Source organism: Amblyomma maculatum, chromosome 2 (genome assembly GCF_055883805.1).
Source record: "Amblyomma maculatum isolate TAMU_Amacu chromosome 2, ASM5588380v1, whole genome shotgun sequence".
NCBI classification, from domain to species: Eukaryota; Metazoa; Arthropoda; class Arachnida; order Ixodida; family Ixodidae; genus Amblyomma; species Amblyomma maculatum.
Genome location: NC_139345.1, coordinates 150329267 through 150340608, shown reverse-complemented (window position 1 = coordinate 150340608; position 11342 = coordinate 150329267). Strand labels below are relative to the sequence as shown.

Genomic DNA, 11342 nt, shown 5'->3' with positions numbered 1-11342 from the left:
CCCGCGCCTTACCAAGCCTTTCCGTGAAAGAAAAAACTCTTGACGACTGATGAATATCATGAACAGGTTGTAACTTTCTTTTAGCTGGGTTTACCGCTTTCAAAAGCATGTGATCCGAAGGCAACTTTGGTTTCTAGGGGAACTTCTAGAACCAGAATGCGGTTCAAATGAGTACCATTAGATGACGCCAGCGTCGACAAGTTTGAAGTTTCGCTTGTTTTTCTGGTTGCTGTTGCTAGCAGTGCTTGCTGGATTGTCGAATTCATTTTCTTTGTACGCTTTAGCTGTCATTATCCGACCATCTGTGTCCGGTATCTTGGCGGGCATGTAAGATCCGTTGCATGCTGATTCCGCCGAGCCTAGACTTGGCCCACGTATATATGCGGAGGTAGCAGCGCAGCTTTTGGAAACAATAATGGATAACCAACAGAACGCGCACGTAGCAACATGCGCTGGTCGAAAGAGGGCGGGAGAACTAATCAACCCGTGCCAAGGAAAACAGCGTATATCCCAGAAGAGAGAGGAAGCCGCACGAGTAATAAGAAACCCCACTAGAAAGGAAAGCCTAAGCGCCGCGATCGCGCGTCACCTGCAGGAGCGCTGAGAAAGCAGAAGACCGGCAAAAGAGCGCGGGGAATGAAAACAGATAAAACGGACGTGCCTAAAGCAACGAAGCTGGCATTGCGCCCACCCGGCTGCGGCAGCTAGGATTGGGGTGCCAAGGCGTACGTGTACTATGTCGCGCGGTGCGCCGCTGCCTATAGAGATTACGGGGGGTCTCGAGTACCTTAAAAAAAAAAAAAAAAAGAAAGAAAGAAAACGTTTCTGAAAATGCATGCATTGTGCGAATTAGGCCTGCCACACCTCCCATGTAGGCCTTTCATGTACTACTATAAGCGGCGTTATTACAATAATTTTAACATTTTTTTTTACCGTTTCAAGTGAATTAACTGCCACCCATTATGTAAGACCCCCTAAAATGAGGGCTGTATTGAATAAAAACTGAACTAAAAAAAAAATAGGACCTTTGAAGAATGAATGTATGAAACAACTATTGTCTAGGATATGGTCGGTTAGGCCAGGTTGGTTTTTGGTGTGGCCCCCAGACGGGAGCGACATCCTATGGGGATGCGCGGGACATCCGCCTCCTTAAACTTGCTGCCAACCCCCTCCGAGGAGGACTGGAACATATTCCTACGCCGACCAGATAAAATGATACAACTGGCACTCGCTCGTTGGACCTCCGAAGAGTCCCAGCAACGAAACAGAAACCAATGTGCAGCGCTCCACAAACGGGGCGGGAAGTGGGAGAAAAAGGGCGCTTTCAAGGAATCTCCGGATCAACTGCGAACCGTTTGAAAGTGCTTAAAATGCGCAACGACATCGTACAGCAGACTGTAATGCAGGGACCTCTCCACCATGCGGCAGACGCATTTGAGCGAGGCGACTCCCATTTACATCTTTCCTATCAAAGTGCGGTTTAGTTTGACATTCGTCATTATGACACCTACTTTCTTTGTCTATGATTCTGCCTTTACTGATTGCCAATTATCATGATTGAGCAAGCGATGACGCGTGTGCACCATAATTCACACGACAGAAAAAAAAAAAGAAAAGAAAAACCCCTTCATACACTAATTTTTGCACCCAGCCACTATAACCCAGCATCTTGCGCTCTAGGTGTTAGTGCAGGTGGCGCCATCCCTTGAGCAGAGTGAAAACAAGCTCAACGACGCGTGCACGGTCGCTTGGGTCCCTCGCTTGGCTGCGTAGTTGGGCTGGGCGTTGGGCGCTTCGAGCTCACCGACAAACACCGGAAGAATGCCGCCGATAAGCAGCAGCGATCAGCTGACGTCGGTAAACACCATATATGCACACACAAAAACAACGAATGGAGGGTACAGCTTTAGCTAGAGTATAGTTGGAGTGGTCACGTACTGACCACGAAAACAGAAGGTTGTTTGCAGGTGGATCAGAAAATCATCGGGGCGTGGCGTTGACTCGCTTCTACAAAGCACACACGCAAACAGGCCACGAAAAGCCCCGAAAAGAAGGCAGTTATGCAGTCTTTTTATTTATATTATTACGAGCACATGCGCGAGACCGCGAATTCGGTAGACGGGAGTCTCGCACAATCTCGACCGTCTTAACAAACACAACAAAACGCGAAATAAAAACAAGACCGACTCTGGGAGGCGGCCGTCAGGAACAAACTTAAGGGCGTGAAAAACTGAAAATAAACAAACAAAAAAGGGATCGCAAATGGTTTGGCTTGTGGCGGAGGTAGAGATGCTCGCAATGCGCGCTATGTGCGTACTTGCGCACGCGGGCCTGGCGTGCGCATTGCAAACAGAGTTCAGTAATCGAATCGAAAAACCGGGGGTCGAGCAGAGGGGTTAAAAGTCACAATGGTCCTTGTGTGTGCTCGCGGGCTATCCGGTCGTCTGTCGGCGCTTCGACTGCCGACGACGAATCTTCGGCGCAATCGTTGACGTGCGCTTGTTTAGCACCGAAGTGGGATGGGAGTGGAGATCACCGCTGCTCGCACAGTCGTGTCCACCAAGGCGACACATATTTCCTACAGTGCGTCGAGAGGGGTTGGCTAGGGCACACCTTGTTGTAGCGCAGCGCTCCGGGCCTCGGCGACCCTGTCCCTGACACTGACGCAGTCGCAGTCCCTCAGGTAAAAGCGCAAAGGCTTGGCCGCCGACTCGCGGCCCGCGCCCTCAATGCCGACGCGGCGTGAGATGACGATCTCCTCGGGCGGCACGTCCCCTTCACCGTCGGCTCGCTCTAGCCACAGCGCCTGACTGTCGGGCAGGAATTCCTTGTTCAGCGCCTCCTTGGTAATATTCATGGCAAGGCACAGCTTGGAAGGGCCATTGCACAGTTCGAACAACTTAAGCTTGCGGCCGGCGTCCTTGCGCTTGGCGCCGCGCAGGCGCCTCATCAGGTCGACGCCTTGCAAAGGGACGGCGCTGCGTAGCAGCACGGCTGCGCCATCGCCTTCGCTCGAGATGTTGAAGCAATGGTAGACGCCGTACGCCACGTACACGTAAGCCGTTCCGGGGTCCATAAACATAGGCTCGTTGCGCTCGGTGCGCCGACCGTTGTACGAGTGCGATGCCTGGTCATCGCAGCCGAGGTAGCACTCGGTCTCAACGATGCGGCACTTTAACACCGTGCCGTCGGCCAGTCGCCGCACGAGGATCTTGCCCAAGAGGCGCTTGGCCAGCGCTTGGCAGTCGACGCCGTAGAAGCGCCGGCTTAGCCGCGGCGATGACGCCGAGCCGCCGACCGCAGGTTCGTGCCAGAAGCGGCTCACCTCGAGCTGCGTAGCCGCTGCGCGCCGCTTGCTCGAGCCGCTCGCCGGCTCCGCGCGCTCCTCGTCGCTGCCGTAGTCGTCGCCGAGGGGCCTCTTGACCGGGGAGGCCGTGGCGCGGACCGGCGAGGCCGCCCGGGCCTCACCATTCATCGCAAATCGAAACGCTAGCACCGATCCCGAACACCGTCCGCGAGGCGGTCGCCATCTTGAAGAAGAGAAAGGAGGGGCGCGATAGGCGCAGTGTAGGCAGACTGGCTCTCCAGGAACACCCGGATTTTGGTTTGTTGTTTGATTCAGCGCACACTGCTTCTATTTCTTTGCATCCATGTGATCACTGACCCTGAAAGGACTTCATTATTGACGAAAGTAGTTACGCAGACACATTTATAATGGTTTTAACGAAGGTCTAGCGATGCATGCTCACTAACTGCCAAAATGAGACAGAATGCATGGACCTTGATGCATGCGTGTTTCATATCTTACCGCGAGCGAGTAGAAGTAGTAGAAGTATTTGGACTTGCTTTTTACCATTATCCAAAAGCTGTCGCGACAGACTACAAGCGCAGGGATGCGAAAGAGTCTTTTATATCCCTGCTCCAGCAACATATACGATGGCGTATTGCGGTAATAAATACATGTATCTGCGCCAAACGAGCTCGTGCTCTTATCGTTGTGCGAGTTAGCCCCTTTGCAACAGCAAAACATTTCTTGCAGACTAGGCCTGATGGAAGGCGACAGAGACTCCAGCTAGATTACCTATTACGACAAACGCATCTTATCAGAGGAATCATCCCGCTCCTATTGCCCCGACCTTGCCCTCCGCAGTGGCTAGCTAGGTTGTTGTTTACAATCCCCAGTGCGAAGACGCCTAGTACGCGAAAAATAAAGATTGCGGTGCGAGCTTTGCAGCTGATCCTTGATTATGCATGTATAACTGCATTTGCGAGTGTTTTCTGCTAATGGCGAACTTCCAAACCGAGGCTATGCTTAAAATAACCCACAAGATTCGTATTTTATGCTTGAATCCTACAACACATTTGTCACACGGGTAAATTCAACGGCCCTCTACAAAAAGTGCATTTCTCTTGATGAAATGACGAATCGACCATGGTAGAATCGACCGCGAAACTAACAATGCCAAATGAGAAAGCGAAACCGAAACTAAGGAAGACTAAAGCGGAAACATTAGCTCGCAAACGCACGTGCTGAGCATGCCTGCATAGCTCTCCCAAGGGCTGTTCTCTGTTTAATCGAGCCAGTTGAGCCCGTCAGTGGGGAATCCGGTTTCTCATCTGCCCTTCTCTTTGAGGCACCCCTCCCGATCGACGGCGTGCTGTAGGAAGGAAGCGGCGGCCAACGTAGGGTTCAAGTGTGTGACTCCGGTTTAATCTCGCCGACGGCTCCACATCCGCTAGTACTGCGTCGCTTTCGTTTCATCGTGCGCTTCGAGGGGGGTGACGGAGTACGCAACGCCTGCAAGGAAGAGAGTGTGATTTTATTATTATTTTTTTTTTTACTTAGTAGCGTGGACGCTGCGCCTCGTTTCGTCACGTTTTTACTTAGCCCGGCCGGTCATATTTCGGCCTGTTCCGGGATCGTTACACTCTCCTGTTGTGCGCGCCCGCTGACCGCGGCAACTGCATGTGCGGAGTGCGCCGTTCGGAGCGCAGGTGATCTCGTGTCAATGCAGTCGTCGTAGGCGACCTGTGTGCCGCATTTCTACAGCATCGAAAAGATGTCTACACAAGCCGTGCAGTGCGTCACATGCGCCCAGTATGAAGTGGAGAGACCGAAGTTCTTTCGACTGACTCAGCTCTCCAGGCAAGGCAAGTAATCATGCAGTGTGCGGTGACCGAACTTTGTTATCGCGCGTCGGTCGCAAGTCGCTCGGACTTACGACAATAATCCGTGATTGAAATTGCAATCACCCTGTTGTGCACGTGCATGCATAGTTAGTGCGTGTAGCCGTCGCACTGGCTGTTATCTTCGGCCGCCTTGACAGCCAGGAAGTGCAGGAAGCGAGCGTCAGCGTGCTCTCACCGTTTGTGGCGCTAAGGTGCGCCGCGCCGGGTGCTTATGTGTGTGCGTGTGTGTGTCACTCCTCGCGTACTTTGCACAGTTGCACGTGTCGACGGCTACAGCAGTGAGCGGAACGGCTGTTCACGTAGGCGCTGTCAGGGGAAGTGCGCAGTAGCTGTATTTGTGTCCATGCCTTGGGCACACATTAGGCAGTACGCCACGGTGTACAGTACGCACTGCAGGCTGCATTGTAAACATATATGACTTGACGGTCAGTTTGTGTGGAAGTCACTGCATACAAGCATCCAGAGTAAAAAAAAAAAAAAAAAAAAAAAAAAAAAAAAAAAGTGTGTGCAACACCAGACACTTTTGTTATGAAAAGAGGGATGTTTTCTGAAATATCTCAAGCAGATAAAGACTGTCAGGTCATGGAAACAAGGTAAACAAAAAAGGTGTGCATCCTGTTCTCTAAACAGGAAAGCATGCAATCCATGTTGTGTAGAACTGTTTATGGATATATTTCTGACTTGAACATCTGCAAACAGAATGCAGAGCTGAACAAGGAAACAGTTTATATTCACTGGTGCAGTAAGTAGGGATGGCGTTTGTCAGGTAAGTAATACATACGTAGTGATAGTAAAGTTCCTATCGATGCAGCAGTGCCCACAACGATGTAATGCTGTTTCAGCTGTCAGGGATTACGAGGACCTGCGATCCTGCTATGATGAGCTCAAGCAGCACTACCAAGAGCAGCAGAGTCTTGCCAAGCAGTTCCGCAATGAGGTATTGAATTTTCCTTTGCTGCTCATGGTTATCACGACATATTCATTACATGTTCTGCATGTGCCGTTGAATCCTAGCTAGCGTGAAATTGAACTATGTTAACATGTATTCTTCCACTTTGATGAAATAATTCAGAGCCTTCCAACACATATATATGCTTAAGGTCTTTCTGTGGTTGGAAGTGTGGGTCCACGTCTAAGCTTCTAACACACTTTGAAGTGGCAAGCTATGCCATTTAAGAAGGACAGGGCTTGAACTTTGGCTGGCATACTTTGCTGACACACTGGAGATGCATGAAGAGTACTGTTTAGATCAAAACTGGTTGTGCCTGACCGGGTCGGTTCATAGCTAGCATAGCTAGAGTGATGTCAGCACAAGAGTAGACTCAAATTGCAGATGGATTGCATTATTACTAACAATGCCTATATTTAGGGGCAGGACAATATCAATAAGAGCTAAAAGATTTCTTTGTGTTTTACCTCAAGGTAACGGAACAGAACTTCTGTGTCTCCTTTGTGGCTAGGCTCTACACAAAAATTTCAATTTCTTGGTTGTCAAATTGTCAATGTTCTTGACACGTTAGTTCACCATGATGAATTTCCAGTGCCTCCTTGATCTCGCCGTAGTAAGAGTAGTCATCATCATTATCATCAGCCTGATTATACCCACTGCAGGGCGAAGGCCTCTCCCATATTTCTCCACTTAACCCGGTTCTGTGCTAGCTGCATCCACTTGACCCCAGCGAACTTCTTAACCTCCTCCGCCCATCTAACTTTCTGCCGCCCCCTGCTACGCTTTCCTTCCCTTGGAATCCAGTTTGTTACCCTAAGCGACCATCGGTTATCCTCTCTTCGCACTACATGTTCTGCCCATGTCCATTTCTTCTTCTTTATTTCCACTAGAATGTCGTTAACTTGAGTTATTTCTCTGACCTACTCTGCACGCTTTCTATCTCTTAATGTTACCCCTACCATTTTTCGTTCCATAGCCCTCTGGGTTGTCCTCAACTTAAGTAGAACTCTCTTGGTTAGCCTCCACGTTTCAGCCCCATAGGTTAGTACAGGCAAGATGCAACTGTTGTGTACTTTCCTCTTGAGCGATACCGGTAAGCTGCTAGTCATAATCTGCGAGTGCTTGCCAAATGCGCTCCATCCCAATCTTATTCTTCTTGTTATTTCCTTTTCATGGTCCGGATCTGCGGTTACTACCTGTCCTAAGTAGACATATTCGCCTACTACTTCCAGTATTTCGCTATCTAATGTAAACTGCTGTCCCTTCCCGAGGCTATTGAACATTACCTTAGTCTTCTGCATATTGATTTTCAAGCCTACCTTTCTACTTTTTCTGTCTAGGTCATCAATCATTATTTGCACTTCATCCCCCGAGTTGCTTAGCAAGGCAATGTCATCAGCAAATCGCAGATTACTGAGGTATTCTCCATCTACCCTTATCCCTAACCGTTCCCATTCCAAGTCTCTTGAATACTTCCTCTAAACAAGCTGTGAATAGTACTGGAGAGATTGTGTCTCCTTGCCTAACACCTTTCTTTATGGGAATTTTGTTGCTTTCTTTATGTAGAACTATGGTTGCTGTGCAGCCACTATATATATCTTCCAGCACTTTCACGTACGGCTCGTCTACCCCCTGATTTCGCAATGCCTGCATCACTGCTGAGGTTTCAACTGAGTCAAATGCTTTTTCGTAATCAATGAATGCTATGTATAAGGGCTGGTTATATTCTGAGCATTTTTCTATCACCTGATTGATGGTATGGATATGATCGATAGTAGAGTACCGTTTCTGAAACCCTGCTTGATCCTTTGCTTGATTGCAGTCTAAGGTTGTCCTGATTCTATTAGCGATTACCTTAGTAAATACCTTATACGTAACAGACAGTAAGCTGATTGGTCTGTAATTTTTAAGGTCCTTAGAGTCCCCTTTCTTGTGAATGAGGATAATGTTTGCATTCTTCCATGGTTCCGGTACCGTCGATGACACCAGGCACTGCGTATACAGGGTGGCCAGTTTTTCTAGCACGATATCCCCCCCGTCCTTCAGCAAATCTGTAGTTATCTGATCCTCTCCAGCTGATTTCCCCCTTTTCATAGTTTCTAGTGCTTTCTTGACCTCGTCCTTCGTCACTGATGGAACGTCTGACTGTTTTTCCCTACCGCCAATCTCATTACGGTCCTGACTACTTTGGCTGCTGTAGAGATCTGTATAGAACTCCTCGGCTACTTTGACTATCTTGTCCATATTAGTGATGACGTTGCCCGCCTTGTCCCTTATCGCATACATCTGGTTTTTGCCTATGCCCAATTTCTTCTTTACCGCTTTAAGGCTTCCCCCGTTCTTTACAGCATGCTCAATTTTCTCCATGTTATACTTCCTTATATCGGCCACCTTGCGCTTATTGATTAGCTTTGATATCTCGGCCAATTCGATCTTGTCTGTTGGATTGGAAGCTTTCATACTCTGCCGTTTCTTAATCAAATCTTTCGTCTCCTTAGACAGCTTACCGGTATCCTCTCTAACTATCCTACCGCCTACTTCTACCGCGCACTCAGTAATGATATCTCTGAAATTATTGTTCCTTGCCTCTAGGGTAATGTCGCCATCCTCAGTTAGAGCTGAATACCTATTCTGTAGCGAGATTCTGAGCTCTTTTGTTCTCCCCCTCACCGCTAATTCGTTGATGGGTTTCTTTCTTACTAATATATTGCGTTCCTTCTTCAGATTTAGGCTAATTCGGGACCTCACCATCCTGTGTTCACTGCATCGCACTTTCCCGATTACCTCTACATCTTGCATAATGGCGGGGGTTGAACACATTATGAGGTCGATTTCATTTTTAGTCTCTCCGTTAGGACTTTTCCATGTCCATTTCCGGTTCTTCCGTTTATTGAAGAAGGTATTCATGATTCGTAAGTTATTTCGCTCTGCAAACTCAACTAGTAACTCCCCCCTGCTATTCCTAGAACCAATGCCATAGTCACCTACTGCCTTGTCTCCTGCCTGTTTTTTCCCTACCTTGGCATTGAAGTCGCCCATTAGTACAGTATACTGCGTCTTTACTTTTCGCATTGCCGATTCTACATCTTCATAGAAGCTTTCAACTGCCTGGTCATCATAACTACATGTAGGTGCATAGGCCTGTACAACCTTCAGTTTATACCGCTTATTAGGCCTAATTACGATGCCTGCAACCCTCTCATTAATACTATAGAATTCATCTATATTGCCCGCTATATACTTATTGACAAGAAAACCTACTCCCAGTTGTCGCCTCTCTGGTAAACCTCGATGACACAGTACATGCCCATCCTTCAGGATGGTATATGCCTCATTCGGCCTCCTAACCTCACTAAGCCCTATGACAGCCCATTTCATGCCCTCTAGTTCCTCTAACAGCACTGCTAAACTAGCTTCACTAGCTAGGGTTCTAGCATTAAACGTTGCCAGGGTCAGTTTCCAATGGCGGCCTGTCCAGCGGAGCCAGGCTTTCTTAGCACCCCCTGCTGCGTCACAGGTCTGACCGCCGCCGTGGTCAGTTGTTCCGCAGCCGCTGGTGACTGAGGGCCGGGGTTTTATGGAGCTTATCATAGGAGGTTGCGGCCAATTACTGCACCAGGGTGGCCAACTCCTGTTCTGGTGAGGGAGTGCGTTGCCGGAGGTGTTCACCGGCATCAGGTCGCACCCCTGTGTATGCAATTCCATCGACACGCGGACCTTTTTTTTTTTTTTTTTCACCGGTAGAGAATTGCGCGGCACCGGAATTTGAACCCTGGTCCTCTTGCATGCGAGGCAGATGTTCTACCGCTACGCCACCGCTGCGCCTTTCCGTAAGAGTAGTAGTCGTCGTAAAATATTTTACTCATATGTGCTGACAAGCCAATATGTGCAATGTTAGTATTACCTGCTCGAAGCCACACGAGAAGCGATTGTGTGCATGCCAGAACAGTGTTATCTGTGTTATCTACGTCAGACAGACTGTGCTGGGTATCGATGAGAGAGCCCATGAACACATTAATTCACTCAAAGAAATACCGTCCAGCAGTCTTGAGCTGCATCATCGGGACCACAAATGCAAAGCGGAAATCAAAGCAAATAACCGTGATTGGGAAGAGTAGAGACAAGTTTGTGTACAATATTAAGAAGGTACTGGCAGTTTACCATGGTGGACAAACATAGATCGTGATAAGTCATAAAGAAGATGCAGAGGTTCTGTTTCGTCACCTCTAGGCATAACAAAAGGGAGTGTTTCCACCTGCTTTCCCGCCCCTAAATACACGTGTTGTTAGTGTCAGCATAGTCCTTCATGGTTACTTTGCTTGAGTCTCTTCTTGTGCTAACGTCACTGTAGTGCGTTTTTGCGTCAAGGCAATGTACCAGAAATCTTCTCATTTCTCTGGAATACCTGTGGCATTGCGTAAATGGGCCATCAAGTCACCAGAGCACTGCAAGCACTTATTGTGTAGAATAAGGTAACAGATGGTGTATTTCTTACACAGCTGAGACTAGAGCTAGCTTGAACATGCTGAGACAGTTTGGGTGATTTTTATTTTGATATCCAGGCACCCTTTTGGCAGTGCAACAGACGTGAAGTGGATGTTTTTTTGCAAACAGGGTTTATATTATGTGCCACTTGTTGAAAATTTTCTGCAAGCTCTGATCTTATTAATATGTTAACATTACTGGCGTGACGAGCGATTTCAGCAGTGGGCCTGTAGTCTTCTTAAGTTGATGGAGCACAAAAAAAATCCCACAAAAATAAGGTCCGTCAGAGCAGATTCGAACCTAGGAATTTCTTGTGGAAGGAGAGTATGGAACCTCATAGCCACGGCAGCGCTGTGTTATTTGAAGGATAGGATAGTTTCGAACCTAGGAATTTCTTGTGGGAGGAGAGTATGGAACCTCATAGCCACGGCAGCGCTGTGTTATTTGAAGGATAGGATAGCTTGTGTGTGTTAGTAAGTGAGAAACCCAATAAAAGTAAAAATAATTGACTTCGTTTGGAAAATTTCCGATTGGTGCTAGTCAGAAATTTCCAGTCGTAAATTAGTAAACAATTAAATTGAGTGAAAGAATTCAAACTCTTCCAATTTCAACCATAAGGTTTCATGAAGGTAACAGCACTGAGCAGAGGTTCACAGATCTACTTGTACATTAAGTTATGCAAAACGAGCAATATTCAGGTGCAGAAAGAAAGTCTGAT

The 11342-nt window shown here is 48.0% G+C and overlaps 2 protein-coding genes across 4 annotated transcripts in view; one reads left to right on the top strand and one right to left on the bottom strand.

Annotated features, from left to right (window-relative positions):
* Positions 1-2051: 2051 nt before the first annotated feature.
* LOC146200166 (uncharacterized) lies at positions 2052-3657 on the bottom strand. Its single transcript, XM_084595396.1, has one exon. It carries the CDS (start codon positions 3473-3475, stop codon positions 2603-2605), a length of 873 nt encoding a protein of 290 aa, XP_084451522.1. The 5' UTR covers positions 3476-3657; the 3' UTR covers positions 2052-2602.
* Positions 3658-4530: 873 nt separating this feature from the next.
* The window catches only part of LOC146200165 (shootin-1-like), a 51998-nt gene continuing 45186 nt past the window's right edge, over positions 4531-11342 (top strand). Inside the window, exons 1-3 of one of the 3 annotated variants that reach the window (XM_084595395.1) lie at positions 5158-5783; positions 5890-5956; positions 6033-6127. Coding sequence is in view for 1 of the 3 variants with exons in the window: in XM_084595393.1 (XP_084451519.1) it covers positions 5061-5151; positions 6033-6127 (186 nt within the window). In the remaining 2 variants the exon portion in view is untranslated. The other 2 variants (XM_084595393.1, XM_084595394.1) reach the window with 2 other exon arrangements.